The following is a 26,309-nucleotide window of genomic DNA, read 5'->3' as shown; positions in this document are numbered from 1 at the left end:
GGCAATTCTCCCGGCTGCCGCCCAACCCTCCTGCAATGACCCCTGCAACCCTCGCAGCGGAGGGGGCCGGTGACGCGATTTGCGTCATTTTGGCCCCGCCCCCTGCTACACAATGCCTATTTTATCAGCATTGCATAGCGGGGCCAAACTGACGCGATCGCGTGACCCCGCCCCACCACGCCTTCAAGTGATGTCACCCGCCCGGGAACTCCCCCTTGTACCGGCCACGCCCCCCCCCCCTGTCCTGCCGATCTGGCTGCTCCCTCCCGGAAGGAGCAGCCAGAAAGTCGGCAGGTATGCTATGGGCCTGATTCAGACCCGGTCACAAGCGCCGAGCGCTCGCAACCAGGTCGATGGTGGCACAGAGCGCATGCGCACGACAAAGCCGGCTCCGTCGTGCGCATGCGCGAGACACGGATTGTGACGGGCAATCCGTTGCTCCGGGTCTCGCACCAAAGAGGGCGTGCTGTCGATGTTGAGTGACAGCACGCCCCCTTTGGTGGGAGGGCCGGGGGGGTGGCTGCCCAGATGGAGGCGTTCCCATGAGAACGCCTACCATTTGGGGCGGCCCCACTGACATCACAAGTGATGTCAGTGGGAGAGCTTTCAGCTCTGTTTGAGCCGAAAGCTCTCTGGGGTTTGCGACCACGAGACCCTACCACAAGGGTCTTGTCGCAAGCCCACAGCAATGCGAGCGGCCAGGAGGCCGCTCCATACAAAAAAAAAAAGACGCCCTGATTCAGTGCGAGCGCTCTGTCGTAGCGTCCGGCTCTGAATCAGGGCCTATGTATAATGTCTATGTTGGTGGTAGGCGCATATCACAGCAATAACAAATTACTTTTAGAGGGGTATTCAATATGAAACGTTAACTTCACTGTCGAAGTTAACGTTTCATATCGGAGTTTTTACCTGCGTTAAAGTATCGGGCGCGCTCCCGCTTATCCCCATATTCAATATAAAATTATCGAAAACGGGAACCTCCGAAGTTGGATTTGCGTAAAGTTACGATTTTTTCCTTAAAAAATTTGTAAGACCCCCTAAAGTTGTAAAAACATGGGGGATCACTATGGGTACCCCCGTTTTAGCCTTTAAATGAAAGTCGGGGATTTAAATAGCAGGTGTTTTTTTCCCGACATTGAAGAAGTGTTGCAGAAGAGCACTTAGGTTATTTTTTTAGTTTTTTTAAGTGGTCCCATCAAATTTGGGGTACATGAAAATGGGTACTAGCATATCTTTAAGTCCCTAAAGTAAGTTTTTCAAAATTCTGCATTTGTGCACCTGCTGCTATAATTCTATTCTTCAAAACACCTGCCGCATCCTTGCAGAATACCCCTGAACCTATTTCCCTATTGTTAAACAATTTTTTCCCATTTTTTTTTTTTACCCCAATTTTTAAATTAATTTTTTGGGGTGTCCCTATTTTTTTTTTAAACCCAAATTTATTTTTTAAGGGTGTCCCGATTTTTTGTAGGACATTTTTTTTTGAACATTTCCTTTTAAGAGGACATTCCCAAAACTACAGGCTATTTTTTATAAGCCTACACCCCCAAACCCCTATTCTGCATTTTTTTTCAATTGCTATAGTGCTTAGAAAAATTATCCCTGTTTTTCAAAAAATGACCCTTGAGCCCATTTAAGGAAAAAAAATGGGAATTTTCGGGAAATATGCCTGGGACCCCCCTAAAGATGTCCTGACATGGGGGATCACTATGGGTAACCCCGTTTTTGCCTGCTTAAGAAAGTCGGGTTTTTAAATAGCTTTGCAAGGTGTTTTTCCCTGCCGCGGCTATTAGAAACCCTGACTTCCTTCAGGAGTTAAAAATGGGGGTACACATAGTGATCCCCCATGTCTAGACATCTTGAGGGGGGTCCCCAGAATATTTCCCGAAAATTCCCGTTTTAGTTAACCTGTAAAAAAAATTAGTAAAAGTTTTAAAAAAAATGACATAAGGTCCCCCGCCAAAAGCCAAACCAGCCCCTGGCTTGCCAGCCAGTGGTGGTTTCTAAAAATACAGGGAACAAAATGTGTAGGGTTCCACCGTATTTTAGAAACCAACACCAGGCTGCAGGGACTAGTGCTGGTTTTAAATATAGGGGGCAAAAACGACGTGGGGTACCCCTATATTTAAGACCAGCACCAGACCCAACTGACCGGGGTGTAATGCCACAGCCCGGAGACCCAATCACCGGGGTTCCAGGTCCAAAGCATTACACCCCAAGTCGGTCAGCGCAAGCTGGTGATCTCGGGGGAGTTGGGGACCCCCCAAAAAAGGGTCCCCCCTCTCCCGAGCACCACAGGCTCACCACAGTCTCCGGGCTGTGGCATTACACCCCGGTCAGTTGGGTCTGGTGCTGGTCTTAAATATAGGGGGTACCCCACGTCGTTTTTGCCCCCTATATTTAAAACCAGCACTAGTCCCTGCAGCCTGGTGGTGGTTTCTAAAATACGGTGGAACCCTACACATTTTGTTCCCTGTATTTTTAGAAACCACCACTGGCTGGCTAGCCTTTGGCTGGTTTGGCCTTTGGGGGGGGACCTTATGTCATTTTTTTTCTAAATTCTTACAATTTTTTTTTTAAAGGTTAACAAAAACGGGAATTTTTGGGAAATATTCTAGAGACCCCCGTAATGATGTCTAGACATGGGGGATCACTATGGGTACCCCCATTTTTAACTCATGAAGGAAGTCGGGGTTTCTAACAGCCGCGGCAAGTGCATAAATGTGACTTTGAAGAAAGTGGTGCAGAAGAGCATTTAGAATTTTTTTTTGCGAAAAATAACTATGCCCAGCAAATTTGGGGTACTTGAAAATGGAGGTCAGCATATTTTAAAGTTGCAAAAGAGACTTGAAGAAATCGTGAAAAACCCACTTACACAAGGAGCTGCAATGAAAAAAAACACCTGGGGCATACTTGGGGACCCCCCCAGAGTCAAGTTCGCTATTTTTTAACTTTGTTCCCCCCAATTTTTTTTTTTTGGCCCCCAAATTGAAAGTGCTTTTTTTGGGGTGTCCCGATTTTTTTTTTTTTTTTTTTTTTTTTTACACAGATCGTTTCAAGGGGTCATTCTGAAGGGTGCAGGCTATTTTTTTTAAACCTGCACCACTAAACCCCAATTCTGTACTTTTTTTCGCCACCTAATCAGTGGTGAAAAGTTATCCCCGTTTTTTATCAAAGACTTTTCAAAACTGCGATAAGTCTCTGAAATTGAATACGGTGTAAAAGTAAAACCTGCGATAATGACGTCATACTTCCGATATTAACGCAAAAAACGGACTTATCACTCCCATATCAGTAGCGCACGCAGGGGGGGTTTCTGAGCACCCAGAAACCCCCCCTGGCGGACCAAATTTTTTTTTCAGAGACGGAGACAGCCTTGTCTCCGTCTCTGCACCAGTTGCAGGCCACCCCCACGATCGGACTGCCCGTACACTGCCTTACAGTCCTCCCAGAGGGAGCGTGGCAGTGGGAGAACGAGGATCACCCAGCACGGCACCTAGAATGAGGTCCGCGGCAGAACAGAGGCGGACACTCTGAGAACTGGGCCACCTCCGGGGATGCAGTGGAGTAAAGGGATGACAGCAGCTGTGCCAACAAAAAGGTACAGGGGTGTTTTGGGGCTTGAGGGGGCACACTGGTATATTAATAGCCCTGGCAGTGCTCTTTATACTAAGTGTAATCGGGTCCATGTGCGGGGAAGCTTAAACGCAGCAAGTTCAAAAGTGTAGTGTGTGTTCCTGTGACTGACTAACACAGGCAGCCTGTATTCCTCACCCCTACACTGCTCCAGGGTCCCGTTCAGCCCGGCAAGCTGACTCGTGATGATTAACTCCTTGGATGCAGTAAGTAAGTAATTTGTGCAGAGAGGTGTGTAACAGAGTGTGTGCTGCGTGCTGTGTGTGACAGGGTGTGTGCTGTGTGTGACAGAGTGTGTGCTGCGTGCTGTGTGTGACAGGGTGTGTGCTGTGTGTGACAGGGTGTGTGCTGCGTGCTGTGTGTGACAGGGTGCATACTGTGTGTGACAGAGTGTGTGCTGCGTGCTGTGTGTGACAGGGTGTGTGCTGTGTGTGACAGGGTGTGTGCTGCGTGCTGTGTGTGACAGGGTCTGCTGTGTGTGACAGGGTGTGTGCTGCGTGCTGTGTGTGACAGGGTGCATACTGTGTGTGACAGAGTGTGTGCTGCGTGCTGTGTGTGCTGCGTGCTACTGCTGTGTGTGATATACATACACACAAATATATATGTAGTTGCTTTTTTTTTTAATCAACCGTTTGGAAACCCCCCTATAAAATTCCTGCGTTTGCCCCTGCATATTGAATACCCCTATTCGTGTTAATTCCTCTTTGATATCCTGTAAATCACTTTACTGCCAGGTCTGACACTGCACGTGTGCAGCACTATTGTGCGAATCCCGGGAGGGTGATCCACTCCATAGGGACAGAGCAGCTAACATTAACATTAACTAAAGATGGCATTAGCTACAGGGCCAAAGGCCTGATAAAGCAAGGATCGCAATTGCAAAACTGCATGCAGGCAGCTTTGCAATGCGATTCTTACAATCATGCAAATGCAGCAGGGGGTGTATGCCACCCCCTGCTGCATTTGCAATCCCAGCACTGCGCTGGGATCATCGCAACCATTGGTGGTCGATGGTCGCGATGGTGGAACAGCGCCGGGCAAAGGCATTTAAGGGCTAGCATGCATGTTAGCAGGACCCATTCTGCACACTCGCAGAAAGGGTCCTGCGCATGCACAGATTCCCGATGATCAGGAATCTGCGTTCAGCAGTGCACTTGTGTGCACTGCTGAATTAGCCCCCAAGCTCCAAGAACCTAAGCTAAGACCCACTGTGGACTGCAGTCTACAGTGTAAAGCTGGGCATCCACTATACAGTTTTCTGTCAGATATCTGTCCAATCTGGCTGGTTGGAATGAAAACCTGGTAATGTATGGGAGCAAATGACAAACGTCCATTTGCTCACAAACACTGGAAAATAGCCAAAAATGGTCGTTCAGGCAAAATGGTTAAAGCACCAATTTGAATAATTTTTTTTGTCCTTTTTTCAGTGTTCAAAACCATATAATCGACTGTCATTTGCTCCCATACATTACCAGGTTTTCATTCCAACCAGCCAGATTGGACAGATATCTGACAGAAAATTTGTTTGACTAATGCTGCCTATCCACTAGACGATTAAGTTGAGCGATTGAATGATAACGATTGTTCAATCGTTTGCAAATCGTTTGCAAAAATGTCTAAAATGACCAGCGATGCGCGTGCCCGCTGGTCGTTTAGACATCTATCATCGTGCAAACATGCTGGTCAACCTGATGATAACGTCAGGTTCAGCATGTTGCCAGATGATTGATGAGCCTGCACTGAACGACTGCTCGTTCGGTGTAGGCTTATCACAGACATAGAATCGACAGCACGTTTACGATGTCGTAATCGTGCTGTCGCAGATATCTGATATCTATTATGTTAGGCATTTGTTCAATAGGCAGGAAACTGCCAAATCCATACAGTTTTAGCCTTCATGCATATAACCCAGAGTGTAGAGAAGATCCTGCTTACAATCTTTAGGACCAGCTCTATACTGTGTCCTTGTTCCACTGCTTTGTGGTAGACTGATAGGCTGCATTCTTCTAGCTGAAGGCAAATGTGTGATTTAACATGCTCATTATTATAACAGCTTTGGAAAACACAGCTGTCCTTAGAGATTAGATAGGTCTTCTGGGGCACCTGCAACTTGTTGTTATGTGTGTTTATGGATGACATAAAACACACATACTTTTGTTCTGCAATTAAAATAAGACATCTAACCCAGGGTAACCAGTTAGCTGGCAATTTGTGCTACTATTGATGCCCGCTGTGAAACCATACTTGCCTACTCTCCCAGATCATGAAAATTGGGTGGTGCTACCGAGCGCCCACTTCACCAAGTGAAGTAGGCGGTTTGGGCAGCCGATGACACGATTAGGCGATTAGGGCTGGCCTCGTCCCCCGGTTCACAATGCCGGTAATTGCGGCATTGTATAGCCTACTGGCCTGCAACACGCCCCCGCAGTGCCGACTTAAAAGGGTAGGATTCAGCAAGGATCGCAATTGCAAAGCTGCACACAGGCAGATATGGTAATGCAGCAGGGGACATCACTCCTCCTGTACGTTACTTATCCGAGCTGCGTTGTCCAATGCAGAATCAGATAATCTTTGTAACATGCCAGCTAAGGTGACCCATGGGTGACGCAGCCGGCCGCCGCAGTTGAGAGAAAAAGGCCAAGAAATCTCCATCAGCTGACGGAGATCCTGGCCTCTTTCCTTCTCTCAAAGGCGGCGACATGCCTCCATTTCAGGAAACGGAGACCATTGCCACCCCCTCCCCGTCAACAAACGGCAGCAGACTATCAATCACTGATAGTCTGCTGCCAGTCTGCGAGCAGAATCGCATACCCGTTATGCACATGCGCAGAACAGGTCATGCGCATGCACAGATTCCGGAACATCTAGTGCGAGTGCACTGCTGAATCAGGCCCTGTGTCCCACCTGCAGACTTATTTGTTCCATGGTGGAAAAGTTGGGTAATAGGTCTTTGACTGTTGCTCTCCGCACTCTCCACTGGTACATGTGCATTAAAGTGGTGTTTGGAGGAGATAGCCATCACATCACAAGTGCTAGGCTTGGCCCCGTCGTCCATGCTACTTGCTGGTTTTTGCACCCACTCTCTCTCACAGACGCATAAGTCTGGGGCATCTATTTACTAAGCAGTGTTAGGAGACAGAGTGAAAAGTGATAAGGTGCCAACCAATCAGCACCTAACTGCCATCTCACAGGCTTTTGAAAAATGACAGTTGGGAGCTGATTGGCTGGCAGCTTATCACTTTGCACTGTCTCCTATCACTGCTTAGTAAATAGACCCCTGTGTCTGTTTTTCCTTATTGCAGGAGGGATCCATACTTGTAGACTCCCTGTTATAGTGGAACCCAGCCCAGGTCATCTAGTACTCAGGCTGGTTGGGGATTTGAGTGAAGGGGATAAGAATATTGCATTGTCTTTTTGTGAGAATAGCCATGGTCAGCACTCCTGCAAGTGCATCCTTCCCACCCCTTTATCTCATTACAGTAACATCACTGTGAAAAATGGAACCATGTTTATGCTTCGCAAAATGAGTCCCACTGCTTCGCTTACAACGTACTTCACTAGGAACCCCTTCACTTACTCACTGGGAAGATTCCTCTTACTGCAAACGATACCAGCAAAGTACACTTTTCTTATATTCTACACTATACTACAAGTGATCTCACTATCTGCTTATATAATACTAGCTGAAGTGAACGGCATTGCCTGGGTTTAAATCTTCAAGTTATTACATTTTATTATGTGATGTCATTCAAATCTATCCAGTGAAAGGCTCAGAACAGGCTCCCCGGGTCAAAGTTCTGCCCAGTGTCCCCGGGTCAAAGTTCTGCTCAGCGTACACCAAAGGGAGGTCTGACCAGGACCTCAACCCCCTAGTATGTCTTCTGGGATCCAATGTTACCACTCTGAAGTTTTCGTCCAAATCCATCAAGTGAAAGGCTCAGAACAGGCTCCCCAGGTCAAAGTTCTGCCCAGCATACACCAATGGGAGGTCTGAACGGGACCCTAATGCTCTTAAAAGCTGGCCAGGATCCAACTGGACCACCTTGCTTTGTTTTCATCCCAATCGGTGCAGGGGTGTCCGAATGCATAACCAGACAGACAAACAAACAAACAGGCCAATTAATTTTATATATAAGATTGCACAGTCCCAACATAAAGTGCATCATATAATTATTCACAAAAATGTTATAAAGGCAAGTTCCTGGCACTCAGATTGGCAAGGAGGGGTATTAACCAAAGTGGCAGAATGTAAAAGTGAAATCAAAATGTCAAAGTGTTGTACTATTAAACCGGTCAGAAGCTTGTTATAAAGGGTTGGGTACGGGATACCGGCGCTCTAGATTCCAGCTGCCAGAATCCTGATGCCGCAGAATCCCAACGCATCCCGACAGGGTTAGCATACCGACACTTGTTGGTCGGTATGCTAACCCTCCTCCTCTTCCCGGTGCCTGACCCTAACCTCCCCCCCTAGTGCCTAACCCTAACCCTCCTCCCAACCCCGCTAATTACCTTTGGAATCCTGGCGGTCGGGATGCCGGCGCCGGGATTCTGACCGGCATTTGGATTCCAGCACCGCTAATGTAAGCGTCAGCATCCCGACCGGCGGGACTCAGTCGCATACTGACATACAAATGTCGCAGTGGTGTCCCTCTCCGTGGTGACACCCGGTGCTGACCTGAACTCCCGTTTTAGTCACTCAGAGGGTCCTGGAGATGCGAACTGCCCCCGGTGACCAGTCTGTGTGCAGTGCCAGCTCCCTCACTGTGTCAGGAGCCTACAGTGCAGTACCTGGCTCCTGTCACTGAGGAGGAGTCTGCACTTTGATGTCACTCCTCGGCGAGTCACACCCGGCTGTGGCCCACACCCACCATGTGATGCCACTGAAATGTTGAACATTGAATTAATCAGTACACGCCAGCAATATAGTTTTGTCGCTCCCATTTTTATTTATGTGAAAGAAAGGAACATTTTGAGCGAAAAAGACGCTTGGCGCAGCCGAGTTGCCCATGACCTGGCGTGCTGTGAGGGGCTATTTGCTATGACTAGAGCAGTGTATGAGAACACATCTGTATGTATGTCCCATTAGAGATTATAACCATTATGTATTTGCGATCTGATATACATGCTGTACACAGTATGCCCACCGTAAAGTAGCTATAGCAGCAAATGTGCGCCTATATCCATATAATTTACAGTTTACATGTATAACATTATTACATACTCTAGATCCCTGTACCCACAAACCTAGAAGTAGGCCTACCATAGCCATCAGCAACACACTGCGGCAGAGACAATTCAGAGCTAGAACTGATCTGCAGATGTGAAGATTTGGGGCCATTATAGTACAGATATATGCTTGTTTATAGGGTGCTAGCTAAAACAAGTGAGATTTCCCTTGACATTTGTGTCATGATGCATTAGCACACAAATACCACCTACTTATCACTGATGGCCAACTAAGGGCCTGATCGCAACTGCGATTGCAATAGCGATTACGCACACAGTTAAACTGCGATAGTATGCTAATCCATTGAAATCGATATGATGCCACAGCACAACATCAGGAGGCCCACTTTACCTTACACACATCTGTAATGTTTAGCAAGACTGCAAAGCCATCGGTACAATCGAGATCCATCGCAGCCTCACGCACACTTGCACAACGTCAGACCTTACTCAGGAATTGCTAACTTCCACGCACAGTCCTCAGGCTGCGTAAGGCATCGCAGTGGATAATTTATGCACACCCATGCAACAACGTTCAAACACACTGGCGTGCCTACGTTTCGCTAACCAGCTTCTCGTCACCACCCACAAATGGTACTTCCTGTCAATCAGTCTGCGATGGGTCTGCGTAGTCACTGCAATCGCAGTGACTGGCTTGCGCATGCGCACTGTGCAGAACACAACAATCGTCCGATTGTGTGCATATCAGTAACTGCGATCCTTGCTGAATCAAGCCCTAAGTTCACTAGACCTTCATCAATATATAACAATGCACATACAGGGCCTGATTCAGAGCTGGCGCTTTTGCAGAGCAGTTGCAAACCATGCTAATGCTTGCAGGAGGCATCTCAGATCTGATGCCTGTGTCCGACGAAGGATCGGATCAATCAACATCATGACCATCGGAAGACGCTGACCTCGGCACTTCCAGAAAACGGGGCCAGCAGCCCTTGTTTTCTGGAAACGCAGGCAACGCTGCCCACGCTCCTGCCCCCAAACAGCTGCATCATGTCATTCATGTTGTGGCTTGGGGGCACTGCATGCGATTTCTTTCTGCACATGCGCAAAATGGGTCATGTGCAGCCCACCCACCATCAGAGTTGTATGCAAACCACCTTGTTTGCATACAACTTTGATTTAGGCTCATAATCTCTGCATCCATTGTTACCATGGTAACATGACTGAGGATAACTAGGTACACTAGCCCAGGTAATTCAGGTTACACTGCAGTACACATACCCTTCTTTTGCTTCTGGCTCAGGGCAAAATCAAGGTCCTCTGGTGCTTGCTTGCTGTCCATATTGAAAGTACTTAGTTACAGCAACGTATTGTACAAATATAACGGGAGAACCAAACTTCTGCTTGAAAATAAGATGATGCTATGAAAGAACAAGCTGGGACTCCGGGAGATATTTTCGTTCTGAGCAAATCTTGGTTGTTGGGTTAGGTGTTTACATAACATAGTTGTCACCCACGGGGGCTGCTGTTCCATGGGCACTTCTAAATCATTAGTTGCCATTACATAATTTATGCAACTCAATAAATAATAATAATAATAATAATAATAATAATAATCAGCTGTTATAGTGCATCTTTATCTTTAATGCAAGAACCCAAGGGGTAGTTGTTTATACGAAAACTTGCCATTCCCAGTGATAGCTTTTCCAGCTAGTAGGAAGGACAGTAATAGTGGGAAATGATAAACAAAAAATTCTTATTAGTGAAATAAAGAATTTTTTTACTTTTCAAAAATGTAATTTAAAAAAAAAAATTGTACAGAATCTGTAAAGTCTTCTAGTGCAGCGTGCATTTGCAACCCGGTCATTGCTGGGTGAGGCATGCATAGAAGGACCCAGACTGGACAGTGAAGTGGTACGTTTCTGCTTACCACTACCAGCTAGTATCACCAGGGAAATGATCATTGCTAAGCTTAGCCTAGATTGTAAGCTCCTAGGAGCAGGGTCCTCCTCCCCACTGTCTCACAGCTCTCTCCTCTAGCACTTCTATGACAGCCTTCACCTTCAGAGCTGTACTGTGTATGGAGAATTGTGTTGCTAATTGTTACTTGTGTTCTGTTTATATTTTGGTTACTGTATTGTAATGTAATGTTCTGTGTACCCTTTACTGTATGTACGGCGCTGCAGACCACTTGTGGCGCCCTATAAATAAAATGTATTATTATTATTAATAATAATAATAATAATAATAATAATAATAATAATAATAAGCTGCACATGTGATTTTATTTTGTTCATCTTTTGTTAGGTCTGAAAAAGATTTTCTTGTGACAACTGAAAATCTTTATTACTGGGTCAAATTTATAAATAGGCTCCTAGGACAGTTGCAAAATAAAAAATATACATATAAATTTTACAGGCTCTCTTTTTTTTATTTACCTTTCATTATAAATTATGCAATAATTCAGGAATGCCACTAGAGGGCATACAAGTACAAGCATTGCCTACAGTTATTCTCTATATAGGCTAGAATTGTTTCTTATCTATATACCGTATATACTCGTGTATAAGCCGAGTTTTTCAGCACATTTTTTGTGCTGAAAAAGTACCCCCTCGGCTTATACTCGAGTGAAGTGTAGCGCTGACCGGACGGAGTTCGGTCAGCGCTACACAGCACAAATGCACAGCCGCCGGAGCCGGCAGCTGCGTGTTTGCTGTAATCAGCAGCCGCTGAGAGTCTGTCAGACTCTCAGCGGCTGCTGCTGCTCCCACTGCGGGAGCCATCTTCCGGCTCCCGCAGTGGGTAATGGGAGATACGTCGTCATGACGACGTCTCTCCCATGCAAAGCGGCCGGAGGAGCGGATAGCGGCGGGACCAGGAGCGGGAGTATCAGGTAAGTGATTTTTTTTTTTTATTCTTATCACATCTCTCTCTACTGGGGGGGGGACTACAGGGGGCAATTACTACAGGGGGCACTACCAGGGGGCCATTACTACAGGGGGCGATTACTACAGGGGGCACTACCAGGGGGGGATTACTACAGGGGGCACTAAGAGGGGGGATTACCACTGGGGGTACTACCAGGGGGGGATTACTACAGGGGGCACTACCAGGGGGGGATTACTACAGGGGGAACTACCAGGGGGGATTACTACAGGGGGCACTACCAGGGGGGGATTACTACTGGAGGCAGTGAAAGGGGGGATTACCACTGGAGGCACTGAAAGGGGGGATTACCACTGGGTGCACTACCAGGAGGGATTACTACTGGGGGCACAACCAGGGGGAATTACTACTGGGGGCACTACCAGCTGCTGCCATTTCCCACACTAGGCTTATACTCGAGTCAATAAGTTTTCCCAGTTTTTTGGGGTAAAAGTAGGTACCTCGGCTTATATTCGGGTCGCCTTATACTCGAATATATACGGTAATAATCGGCCAAAATATAAATCAGATAGAAAGTATAATATGTTACTCATTGTTGCTATAATTTTAAACTAGTTTCAGGCACACTTTACTGTTAGGCACATGTCTATAAGAACATTACAAGAAGAGGCAGACGTCAAGACACTACAACTCTCATCATGTATGCACTAGGGATGTGTGCGGACCCCCGTGTTTTGGTTTTGGATCTGTATCTACCTCGTGTTTTGGATCTAGATTTGGTTTTGGCAAAAAAAACAGCTAAAATCACATAATTTGGGCCTGTTTTTGTTCCTACAGTAATATTAACCTCAATGACATATATTTCCAGTCATTTCTAGTCAATTTTGACCACCTCACAGCTCACAATATTGATTTCATCCAGTTTAGGCCAAAAGGTTCCATCCAACTAGCTGGCTGACTAAGCTAAGCGACAGCAGTGGACGGAACTAACATGTGGCAGTTCAGCATTCAATATGTCACAGAGTGGCACTGCAGTGGTTGAAAGGATGGCAGTTTTAGAAACTATAAAATTAAAAATATCAGGCAGCAATGCCCCAAACAGCACATAATGCAAAGAAAAGAGGTGCAAGATGGAATTGTCTTTGGACCCTCCCACCCACCCTAAGTATACAGGACATGCACAAATTAACAAACCAATCAATTCAGCGACAGGGACTGCCACTTGTGGCTGAAATTATTGTTTTGTTTGGGCCCCCACAAAACAAACTGCCAATGCGCAGTGGACATTGGCGGAAATTATCTCCATACACAATCTGGCTTTACAATATAGGTAAGATGGAACAGATGTTGTCATCATCATCATCATCATCATCATCATCCCCATCAGTGTGTACATCCTCTTCTTTACACAATATTAATTTGTTCCCGCTGTAATCGACCATTACAGGCACCTCTGTATTTTGTTGAGTGAATTGCTGGTAAAGGCCTTCCTTGTGGAACTTGTAATTCATTTTGATGAACATCATCTTTTCCACATTTTGGGGAAGTAACCTCCTACACCGATCGCTGACAAGGTTCCCATATGCGCTGAAAACTCTTTCGTAGTACACACTGGAGGGTGGGCAACTTAAATAAAGCAAAGCCAGTTTGTGTAAGGGCCTCCAAATTGCCTCTTTTTCCTGCCAGTAGTGAAACGGACATGCCTATTTGGATGTTATCCCTAAAATAGTCGTCAACCATCCTCTGAATGGTTACTATTCAAATATTAATATTCAGGCGCTAATAAAAATACAAAAAATATATATGAATGTTTAAGGTATGCGGATTGTTGCAGCTCCTACCGAGTAATTCTGATATACTCTCTTAGAAGATCTATATTCAATGTTATTTAAAGCAACAAGGAGCGCAAATGATATTCAATTCAATATTTAATATCCATGTATTAAATGGATACATGGATATTCAAAATTTGCATTTAAAAACAATCCATAATTATACAGGACACCAATTTATAAGAAAAGTGAAAAAAAAATTCATAAAAAGAAAGTCCACCTTTACATATATAATCTATATGCAGCTGATTTGATTATTGCAATGATTTAGCCTTTTGTCTCCAATATAGTTGCCAGGTATTTCTTTTTTTTTCAAAATCATTTTTATTGTTAGGACAACAAAGTATTGTGATACAGATATATGCCTAATCATCTTAAACATAGTAAATAGAACAATCACTTTGCAAGAACTTTCATACAACAAAATAATTATAACATTTGCAGCACAAAAATCCAGATATGAGTTGTAATTGCACATACAATAAACACTTACATATATTGTTACATATATTAGTACTGTTAGTAAATCAATTACCATTAATGACATAGATCAAAATCATAGATTGAGTTAAGTCAGAAAGGGGGGCCATTATCAAGCACTTCCAAATTATACCATGATGTTAGTTGGAAGCATTTCCGTATGGAGTCTTTAAGTGATGGGGAAAGAGTACGAATATAGGGTAACCATGTGCCAAAAAATCTTTCAGTATATTTTTCTTTATTAGTGGACGTCTCTGTCCAATCCATTGTAAACAGAAATATAATTCTAGGGTGTAATAATGTAAGAGTAGGTGGGTTAGGGTCAATCCATTATGAGAGAATGGTCTTTTTAGCTGCTGCCGTCAATTTGGTCATTAGTAGCCTATTTCCCTTAGTCAATCTCTTGGAATGTGTGTTTTCCGAAATATTCCAAAAAGCCCATTCTCTAAGAATCACAAAATCAATTTTTAGAATTTCTTTAATTTAATTATTAAGTTCCTCCCAGAAGACTTGTACCTGTGGACAGTCCCATAGGCAATGTACGATATCAGCGTTAGGCGCTGAGCATTTATAACAATTGGCGTCAGACGCATCACCAATAATAAATTTCAATTTAGGGGTGTAGTATGCTCTGTGTAATATTTTTAGATGCATTTCAGCATAAGATACTGATCCCAATTGTTTGTTCATTTTAAAACATGAAAGAGCAATAGTCTCTATGGGGATTTGCGGGAAGACCTTCCATTTCGCAAGTCCTGTAGTACTTGTTTCTAAATTTATAAGTGGCCGGGCACAGGAGTATATAAAATATGTTGAAAATGGTCCTTTTGGTTTACAGCGTAGTGCGCTATCTAGACACCAGTTTAGATCGGCTTCCGAAAAATCCATGTAGCATATTTTGGATATAACTCATCGCCTGTAAATAAGGAAATAAAGGGATATTGACCAGAGGAAATTTCTCCTGCATTTGTGAGCGAGTGAGAGGTTGAAGTGTTTGGTCGTGTTTAAACTGGTAAATGTACCGAACCCCACTGGCGTGCCAGCATTTAAATTGGGCAGAGTTACCAGGTGAAAAAGACGGATTTTTTCATAATGGTAAAAAAATTGAGGACAATTTGGATAAATGGGATTGTGATCTAATAACTCGCCATGCTATACATGTCGTATTTATTAATATGTTTTCTCTAGCTTCTGAAGGTATATTACGGGGATGGGTATGTAAAAGAGATATCAAGTTGTGGTGGGGAATAAATGCCTGCTCCATAGAGTATGTGGTATAAGTGTTATGACCTCCAATCCAGTCCATTGCTATTCGATAATTAGCAGCCATAGCATATTGTCTGAGACATGGCAAATTTACCCCTCCTAAATGTGTCTGTTGTTGCAATTTAAACAATGAAATTCTGGGTCGTTTTCCTGCCCATATAAATTTTTGGAGAGCCTGATTACAAAGTTTGAGGTCTCTTTTGTCTGGGATAATTGGCAACATTTGGAGAATGTAAAGGAATCTGGGGAAGCTGATCATTTTGTAAAGGTGACATCTACCTATGTAGGATAATGGAAGATGGGCCCATTTATTGAAATCATTGTGTGTTTTTAACAATAGTGGGGTATAGTTAACCTCATATAGTTGAGAAGGATGCAAAGGCATATTGACCCCTAAGTAAGTACAGTAATGTATTTATCTGCCCATTTGAAGGGAAAGGAATTTTCCCAGCCTGCCTTCGCCTCCCCAAAATAGGCCAAGGCCTCTGTTTTAGCATAGTTAATTTTAAAACCCGCTATCTCCTCGAACACCTGCAAGATTTGTAGGAATAGTGGGATAGCTTCCTTAGGGTTGGCAAAATATAATAAGAGGTCATTGGCAAATACCGAAAATTTGATTTCGTGTTTTGCCAAAAAGATGCCTCGCCAGCCTCTTGCCTTTTCAAAATGACGCAAGAGAGGATCTAGGGCTAAATCAAAAAGTAGTGGCGATAGTGGGCAGCCATGTCTCGTGCCTCGGGTTAGGCAAAATGGTCTGGTATTTAAAAGATTTATTGTCAAGAAGGCTTTCGGATCTTGATATAATGTTTCAAATATATGAATAAAATCAGGACCAAACTCTTGATATTTAAATATGCGTATTAAATGAGACCAAGACACTCTATAGAATGCCTTGTCAGCGTCACAACTCACCACAATGTTTCTTTTATTTTTCTCCGTATGTGACTGATACATTGCTGCTAAAACTGTGCGTATATTGTGAGTAGAGTGACGTCCTTTAATGAAGCCTGTTTGAGCCGGATGCAATAATTTAGGTAGTAAGGATTGTAAGCGCTGGGCCATAATCTTGGAAAATAATTTCAGGTCTTGATTGAACAGAGAAATTGGACGATATGAGGCGACTAAAGCAGGGTCTTTATTGGGTTTCGGTATAACTATAATGCGTGCGGTATTAAATGCAGGTGGTGCGGGATTTCCACTAAGTATTGAATTATATAAAGCTGAAAGATGGGGTGTGATCAGTGGTGTAAGCATTTTATAGTATGCCGCTGATAGTCCGTCAGGGCCCGGGGTTTTACCAGTAGGTAACGCTTTTATAATAGAAGTAATCTCCTGCTCTGTTATGGGTAAAAGAAGACTCTCTCTCTATCTAATGGTGTAAGTTTGGTTAGTCCTGCCTGTTCTAAAAACTTCATTCCTTTATCTGAGTCATCCATAGGTGCCTGGTATAATGTTTCATAATATTGTAAAAATGCTTCTGCGATTTTATCAGGCACCCTAGTGGACTCGGAGGGGGTCAAATTGACCAAAGAAATAGGCTTAGAAGATGTGTAAGATTTTACCATTCTTGCTAAAAGCTTACCAGGACGATTTCCCCAACGAAAGTATTTGTTTTTTTGATAATTGAGGTTTGTTTGGGCTTGTTCAGTACATATCTGGTCATATAAAGCCTTGGCATCCCTATATCCCTTAGTATGAGAATCAGAGGGATCTTGTAACATTTTGGCATAAGCTGTGGCTACCGAAGTACTGGCCTGATGGAATCTTTGCTTAAAAGATTTTCTCCTGTATAAGACATAGGCTATCACATGGCCCCTCATAACTGGTTTAGAGGCTTGCCAAAGAAAATTTATATCCTGTTTATGACTTTGATTATCACTTATATAGCTTTGAAAATTACTTATTAATTGCTGTTTAAAGTCTTCCGTGAAGGAGAAATAATCTGGGAAACGCCAATTATGAGAAGAAAGAGTAGGGGATTGCAAACGGAGAGAAAACCACACTGGAGCATGGTCAGATATCAGGATATCCGCTATCTCTGAGTCTATCACTCTATGTAATAAAGTTTCAGGAATCAACCAGTAGTCCAACCTAGAAAACGAGTTATGCGGATGGGAAAAGAAAGTATATTCTCTGGATACAGGATGTAAATAGCGCCAAGGGTCTATCAAGTGTAATGTGTCTATAAGTAACGATAGAGTGGGTGGTGCACCTTGTCGAGTCCCATCCCTCCCCGAGTTACTCGAATAATCTACAGCTGGTTCCATAGTCACATTAAGATCGCCCCCTAAAATTAGAGTCCCTTCTGCCCAAACCTGTAAATTCGAGTATATGTCAGAAAAAAAAGATGCATTAGGGCCAGGAGGAGCATAAACACATGCAAAGGTAAACATGTCTCCCTCTATCCGCAATTTCAAAAATAAAAATCTACCATTTGGGTCAGCTTTTTCATCTAATATCTCATAGGTGATAAATTTACTAAACAAGATAATTACCCTCTTGTTTTAGTAGCGAAAGATGCGCTTTTAAATTCCTTTACCCAATTATCTGTAAGAGTGTTTGAGTCTCCTTGCTTCCAGTGGGATTCCTGCAAGAACGCAACATCTGGGGAGAAATGTTTTAAATGGCGCAATATTTTCTTCCTCTTTATAGGGGTATTTAGCCCTTCAACATTCCATGTAAGGAATTTCAATGTACTCTTAACTAATGGCTCCCCTGAATTTGAAGTAGTCATCATCCAATACCAGTCTTAGGCAACAAGTATTCGTTTATATACCTATCGATTTCTCCCGTCTGGTCCCAGCGAGCTGGACAAGGGAGAAAGATCGTGTAACTCAATCCATGTACTATGGTGCGCAAGTTAGAAACAAAAACTGCATTTTGGTAGCAATTAATAGCAATTATCCATAAAATCCTAACAACATTTTTAATTTTAAGAACCCAGGAGAGCAACCAAAATAGTTGCTCATAATTACTATGAAATAAACATAAGCAATGATTCCAGTAAAACAACTCTAAAAGGTATCGAATATAATACGTGTAGTAAAGCTGAGATAATAAATCAGAACCAAATGGTGCATTACTCCCCAAAACATTAGAAGTAGTGCACAATATAAACATCACATGGAATAATAGAAAATACATTTTCCTCAACATATTGATATCAAAAATACTTATCAGAAACATTTCTCCTTCGTGGATCAGTCGTTGTCATTTCGGATTGGGCGAGGCGAAGCAGAACTAGTATCCGGATATTTCAGAAAGTTCTGAGCAGGTTTAGGTGAATCAAATTAAACCGGTTTGCCCTCGTGCATTATACGTAGTTTTGCTGGGTACATCAGTGCGAAGCGTATTCCCTTGTTAAATAGTTCCTTGCAGATAGGAGAAACTTCTTGACGTTGAGATGAGACTTGGAACGAAAGTCCTGAAATAGGAGCAACTTGTGGCCCTCAAAGGTTAGAGAATTATTTTTGCGATATGCCTCCATAATTCGCATTTTGTCAGCATAATTCAGGATCTTGAAGATTACCGGTCTTGGGCGCTGTTGTGATTCTTGTCGGAGTGGACCAATTCTGTGTGCTCTCTCAACCAGGATGGGATTCGTCGATGTCTCAAGACCTAAAGCAGTAGGTAGCCATGAGGAGACAAGCGACAGGAGTTCCCTTGGCTTGATCGATTCAGGAAGTCTGATTAGTCTGAGGTTGTTACGTCTACTTCTATTCTCCAGGTCCTCTATTTTATCTTGCATTGCCGTTATGGTAGATTCATGGGTTTGTACCATTTTTTGGTCTCATGTAACTCATCCTCTAGCACCGACACTCTTTCCTCCACTTCCGTCAGCCTCAGTGACTGTTGCGATAGTTGGGTAACAGCTGAATTTATAGCTTCCGTCAGTGGGGCTAATTTTTGGTCTAGTAAAGGTGAAATTATGTCAGCTATTTCTTTAGCTTTTTGAACGGAAACCGTACTGTATTTAGTTGAATCAAACAGATTGTCTAGAGGATCCTCAGGAGACGGAGACGGGGAGGTCGGAGAGGAAGAGGGTCCCGAGATTGTTTATTGCTTTATTGCTTTATCCTTGTTTTTTGTTACTTGAGAACCTCTGGGGCCTCTCTGGGTCTTTACAAACTTCTCCATGATAGGATGAGATTGATCTCTTTATCTGGGGTTTAATGGAACAACTGCACCTATAATGGTGTGCGTAATCACTGAGAGCTTAAGTAACTGTTCAGATTTATTACAAAAAAAAAAAATGTTTTCTTTTTTCTTATAGTAATTTAGAACCAGGGGCTGATGTGGAAGTAGATGCTCAGCCACAAACTCAAAGTTGCGGCTATGAGCGACGCTGCTCTTATGTGCAGATAGACTCCAGTGGTATGTTGCACAGGGAGCCGGGGCTATAGCCACTCTTTCCTGGCAGTGTCCTGGGGGCTTTTGTTGATTCGAGAGAGCCAAGTAATGGTATTCGTGGCCGATAGCGGTTTTGACTCAGGTGCCCTGCAGGGAGCTCTTATTTAAAAGCAGCCAGTCGATCTGAGCCGCCACTGGAGGTCCTCTTGTATTTGTTGTTTAAAGAATTTTCAGAGCCTTTTTAGCTGCTATGTCTCGGTTTGTTGGGGGAAAATCCAAACTGGTGTTTCTCTACTACGTGTCTCCATGCAAAATGTATTGCAAACAGGAATCTCCCAACGTCACCACAGATCTAACGAACGATCGTATTAATATTCTACGGAGGGCTCCTGGTGCTTATGTAGCAGATAAGAAGTGATCAGTATTTTATGTTTGGAGTTTGTTATTTGTAGTTTCACTAGTGTCCACAGGAGGGAGCCCCACACCAAGTATTCAGTGATGTAAGGTGATGTAGTGATGTAGCAGGAATGCATACTTTGTGAGTACTTATAGTTTTCTCACAAGTATTTGTCTATACGTTTTTTATAGTAGCGGGTCAATAGACCATCCAGCCAGACATAGGGGAGTCCAGTCAGGGCCTTGGACACAGTGAGAGGCTGTGTGTTATCGATAGTGCCCCTCCCCTATCCCTCTAGTGTGTGGGATGTAAAGCTGGAGTAAATCAGGTCCCCAGGGCAATCAGTGGGGAAGAGAAGGGTACCGGCACACACCACAGCGGCTGCAGGTAAGCGGAAGTGATTAAGATCAGCGGCTTGCTTCACCGCACTCTCCCCACCGCGCTCACCTAATTAGATGCGGCGGGCAGCGGCGACATCCCGGGGCTCTCCGGGGTTTGTTGGGAGGGTAGGAGAGGTACCTGTGGGGTCCGCAATGGCGCGGTATTGTCTGCGACGTCGCTGTGAGTGCCGCGATGGTCCGCTGGCAGCAACGGGTATCACCCGCAATCGAGGCCGCGGCTTTTGGCGGGGTGTAGGCCGCAGATATTCCGGAGTCCAGGAGCCGCTCACTGGGGTCAGAGAAATTTCCTGTCGGCGCTCACAGGATACAGCAGGTCACACGCTGCAGTTTAAGAGGTTGTGTGCGCCCCTCTTATATAGAAAAAAGGGGTCTATCCAGGTTTTTTCTTGGAGCTCTTCCCAAGTGCTGCTGATCAGCTCTGCAGTCAGACCACGTCCCTCTTGCCAGGTATTTCTATCTTATCTTCAGACTCCCTTCTTTAGTGCATCCCACAGATCATATTATTAGCCCTCCCGGTTAAGCAGTGTAAGAATAGAATTCTCAGTTCCAAGAGTAATATATCTCTTTCAGCAAGTTCTTACCACTCCCAGTACTTAGGCTTAGGTCTTTTGTAGCGGGCAGCCGATAGCACACAGTGCCATCACTTCAGTGAAGAAAGGGGGGAGCACAAAGTAGAAGAGACTTCCAGCTGGTTTGGAAATGTGCTAGGCAATCGGAATCCTCCGGCTGGTAGACAATTCGGCAGGTACAAATGGCCTCATTCAGACCCAGTCGCAAGCGCTGAGCACTCACAACCTGGTCGATGTTTGCCCACTGGGCATGCGCACGTCGGAGCCGGCTCCTACGTGCGCATGCGCGAGACCGATGTTGATTGACAGCTCACCCTGTTTGGAAGAAGGGCCGGGGCCAAACAGAGGCGTTCCCGACAGAAAGCTTGCCATTTGGGGGCAGCACCACTGACATCAGCAATGATGTCAGTGGAGAGCTTCCTGCTCGATCAGAGCAGGAAGCACCCTGGGGCTTGCGAGTGCCGAGACCCAACCTTAGGGTCTCGTTGCAATCACCCTGGTCGGTTGCTAAGCTGTGGGTGGTAACCTACAGCTTAGCTAGCGACCAGGAGGCCGCACTTCAAGACGCAAGCGGCCGCCCTCAATCAGAGCGACTGCTTGCATCTAACGACCGGGTCTGAATGAGACCCAAAGTCCTTACAAAGCAGCTGCAAACAGGTGGAGATATCCCTAAATCCTTTACGCTTTTCTCTGCTGTTTAAGGGTAGCGGTTTCTTCAGAAGGTAGAAAAGACTCTGAATGGTGACCGTATCAGAGGAAGTCATGGTAGACATGTCAGTAATTGTAGGCAGTTCTTTCAGACCCAACCAGATGTCATCATCAAGTTTTGCTGAATGATCTGCATCACCACCAGCAGTGGGTCTCTTACTAAAATGTTTTTTTTTCCTGGCAGCCTCAGAAACTGAAGGTGATGATGCCGTGTCACGTGCCACTTGAGCTGCCAATATTTTCACCAACAGCTCTTTGCATGTTCAGGCTTATGTCCATTGGAGAAAAAGACACAATGTATGACTCAAACCTAGGATCAAGTATGGTCGCCTAAATATAGTGATCTGATCAAGAGATTGACGACCTTTGGATCCTGGCGAAGTTAATCAAGGGCTTGATCCACAAGTCCAACATACTTAGTGGAATCGCTCCGTTTCAGCTCCTCCTTCAGTTTCTCCAGCTGTTTTTGCAAAAGTCTGATGAGGGGAATGACCTGACTCAAGCTGGCAGTGTCTGAACTAACTTCACATGTGGCAAGTTCAAAGGGTTTGAGAACCTTGCACACCACGGAAATTATTCTCCACTGCGCTTGAGTAAGGTGCATTCCCACTTCATGGCCTATGTCATCTAGCCTTGGATGGCCATAAGTATTCTGTTCTACTATCAAACCCAACAGAAGCTAATATCTTATAGAGATGCTAAAACTGTTTACGATTCTCTTTGTGAAGAACAAGCTCGAATGAATATCACTTATCGTAATAATAGATACTTTTGTTGGGGTAATCGCCCGGGTAAATTATTGGCGCATTTGGTGAAATCTGCAACTGCACCTAAGCATATTTCATCCATTCAATTAGATTCGGGTTCATTAGGTTCCACTCCAAACAAGTTTAGTGCAGCTTTCCTTAGGAACTTTTAATCTTTCTATTTGGAATCTCCTGATCACCCCGCACAAGGTATGGAATTTTTATATAAGGCTGATCTTCCAACCCTTACGGAGGAAGACAGAAACATTTTAATGGCCCCAATTACTGACTTAGAATTTATGGCACTTATAAAAGGTTTGCCTACAGATAAAACGCCAGGTCCATGCGATTTGTCAGCGGCCTATTATAAATTACTATCCCCACATCTTGTCCCTTATCTTTTTAATCTGTTTAACTCTATTTTACAAGGTAAGCCAGCCCCAAAGGATTTTAATACGCCCGGGTCATCTTATTACCAAAACCAGATGAGGACCCTACGCTAGTTACCTCATACAGGCCGATTTCTCTTCTGAATCAGGATATGAAATTATTTACAAAATTATTATCAATAAGACTACAGTTGATATTACCTAACATTCTCCACCCCGCTCAAACCGGTTTTCTTAAGAATCGTCATTCAGCACATAATATAAGAACACTCCTGGCAGTTATGATTAAAACTCAACAGGTTCAGGAAAAAGATAGTATAGTTGTCAGCTGTGACGCAGATAAAGCTTTTGACCGAGTCACATGTAATGAAATCAGGCCAGAGGTGACTAGAAAATACAAATCTGAATGCAGCTCACCACTGTGGGGTAGGCAAACCCCAGAAAAGCTAACATAGGGAATTTACAAATTGTGGGAGCGCTAAATGATTTGTAACTGCAGCACATAAATTATATAGAAATCAGTATGAATAAATACACATTTAATAACCCAGAAGCATAAAAAATAGGTAAGTACAATGATTATAAAGAACAAATGAAAATAAAAGTAGTTAAAAAATAGATCTGAGTCTTAGAAAAAAATGTTATATGGAGTCTTATAAAATCTTATAACAAAAATGAAAAATAGTCCATGAGATTAGAAAGTGAAAAAAGAATATAGGATGAATCCTCAAAGCGTCTTCACAGTTAGTAGGAAAAGTATGAATGTCACACTCTTGTATACATCAATATAATGGATAGTGCTGGCTTACCCGCTGAATCCACGATGTAGCTTCAGTGCCTGATAGCGGAATGGTTGTAAGGGGTATATCCACTTATAAATCCCGGCCGGGAAAAAGTACTGAAGGTGCACTGACAGGTCGGCTGTCAATATTGGTGTCAGTGTGGTTCTGATGGTGGAGCGGCTGTGGAACTCACCCACTACTTCTGAAAAAGCAGTGTCTCTCTCAGAAGCAGTGTCCGCCAGATATAATCTGGCAGGGGGCTTGATTGTAAGGGACCGTATATGATCAGCGTAGCCGTACCTGGATGCTGCGTGTGAGAGCCGCCTCCGGAGACGGCCTCTCAGTCAGCTGAGTGCAGTGAAATAGTGAAGCTCAAATGAGTCTTGTTCTTAGAAATATGAATGGGAACATCTAACGCGTATCTCGGCTCTAAAGACTGGCCGTTTCTTCAGAGGTTGAAGTTCCCATTGTCTGTAGTTGGTTTTATAGTTGAAGGTAGTGATAATTAGTTACAGGTGTTATCCTCATTAGTTCAATTTAAAGTGGTAAAATGTGGTGGTTAATTGTTGGGAAAAAAATCCTCCATTTATATGCTTTTATAGGACTCGATATTAAACTTAGCAGAATTAAAAACGGTGCTCATAATAATATGTATATGAACACATATATCACTATGTCTACATAACTACATAGAAATTAATAAAGCAGGAATACACAGAATTGATTAAAAATAAATACATGTATAAAGGAATCTATAAGCATGTGCCTACATATGTATTAGAATTCGAATAATTCAAGATGCACATATCAATCTCTAAATCTAAAACATATTAATAATGATAATATATTAGTAATGCAATTGATGATAATAATAAAAAGATAAATAAATAAGGGTGAAAAAAATACATAAAAATAAATATGGTTGACAGAAGATAAATAAATTACATCAATTAATAATAAAAAGGACCAAGAAAAAAAGGGGGAAAAAATATATAGAATCGGAATGTGGGCATGTGTGAATGGGTGAAAAAGTCAGTTGTGTGCAGTGAAAACAAAATAAATAATAATGAAAAACTGTTGGACACATAATGTTCGGAAGAAACCATTAGCACATATACATACGTATATGTGCATAGGAACACATCGGACACTAATGGAGTATGTACAAAATGATAAGGGAAGAAAGGGCGGGGGAAAGGGGGGAAAAAAAAGGAATAGAGGTACTAAATGCTGAAACGAACCTGTCAAGGAAGGTAATGGACGGATTTATTAAATGTACACGTGTGCATTCTTAGGCGGGCAACCCCAGAAAGGTGAGATGTATTTAGACTCAAAATGCTGGAGACGACAGCGGCCCAACACACACGGGTATTTGTAAAAAATACATATACATATATATATATAAATATATATGTGGGCAGAACATACAAGAATGCATGCTGTGTCCACATGGTAGATCGTGATAAATCATCATGAATTACAAAGATATGGATTTAATTATAGGGAGACCCAATAACTCATTCAGAGAGGCTGAAACCAAAAAAATATATATATATTACATTGTATTTTAATAAAAATAGATTTGAGAGCAATATAAAGAATATGGAAATAAACACAATAGTGAAGGTGAAAGTGAATGAGTGAAATGTAAAAAACATGAGCGATGCAGCATCAGCCAGCCCCCACATTGAGATATATTTAAACTCAAAATGTAAGTTCTGACCAATGGTGAATCGCATATATATCAGGAGTGTGAGAAGGGAGTTTGCAATAGGTCAACATGCTGGGACAGTACGCCTGTGGAATTGGTGGAAGGCCCACCCCTAGGGACCTAGGATCTGGGGTTCCATAACCACATTTGTGTCAACAGTTATTGAGTTCAATCGTGTCATTGAGACCTTTCGGTGAAAGAGTATCTAAATTGAAGATCCAAAAGGCTTCACATTTACATAGAAGATTAAATCTATCTCCACCTCTTTTAGTGAGGTGAATTTTCTCCAAAGCTGTAATAGTAATATCTTGCATTTTGCCAGCTTGACAATTATACATATGTCGCGAAAGGATATGTTGTTTAAAGCCTTTAATAATGTTTCTTCTATGCTCCAGAAATCTCAGGTGTAGACTACGTGTAGTCCTACCAACATATTGGATACCGCATTTGCATTGGATGACATAGATGACAAATTGTGATCTGCAATTCAGAAAACTCTTAATATCAAATCCCATTTTGGTGCTGTTTGAAATGATTGTATGAGTACCATGAACCATATGTTGACAGGTTATACATTTGTCTCTTCCACATTTGAAGAAACCTTTGGGTTTTGGTGGTAACCAATTGCCAACAGAGGATATGGATGTGGATGTTATAGCTGTATCTGTAGGGAGAGTACTAGGAGCCAGTTTTTGTTTAAGAGTCTGAGCTTTTCTAAATGTAACAGTGCTCTTAGATGAAAGTAGAGAGCCAAGGTATCTATCGTGACGTAAAATAGTCATATTGTTATTAAGAATTTTCTTAATATCGTGTGCTGCTGTATTAAATTGGGTAACAAAAGTGAATGATCTATAAAATGGCATATCTTTATTGATTTTATTGACTTTTTTGGTAAGAATAGACGATCTAGGTGTCTTATAGACTTCTTTTAGAGCTTGATCTAGGATAGATGTAGGGTATCCTTTTTGAACA

General features: G+C 43.2%; 1 protein-coding gene across 3 annotated transcripts in view; it reads right to left on the bottom strand.

The window, feature by feature from the left end:
- The window catches only part of PLEKHB2 (pleckstrin homology domain containing B2), a 59,972-nt gene that overhangs the window by 20,402 nt on the left and 13,261 nt on the right, over positions 1–26,309 (bottom strand). The window contains exon 1 of one of the 3 annotated variants that reach the window (XM_088458207.1): positions 10,102–10,255. The exons of the other annotated variants lie outside the window; for them this stretch is intronic. Coding sequence (XP_088314333.1) covers positions 10,102–10,162 — 61 coding nt within the window. The 5' untranslated portion in view covers positions 10,163–10,255. Of the gene's footprint in view, positions 1–10,101; positions 10,256–26,309 lie in introns of those variants that run through there. 3 annotated transcript variants of the gene reach the window in all.

The sequence above is a fragment of the Taudactylus pleione genome, unplaced genomic scaffold, assembly GCF_031769625.1.
Source record: "Taudactylus pleione unplaced genomic scaffold, aTauple2 ptg000815l, whole genome shotgun sequence".
Taxonomy (NCBI): domain Eukaryota; kingdom Metazoa; phylum Chordata; class Amphibia; order Anura; family Myobatrachidae; genus Taudactylus; species Taudactylus pleione.
This window is presented reverse-complemented; position numbering and strand designations above follow the sequence as displayed.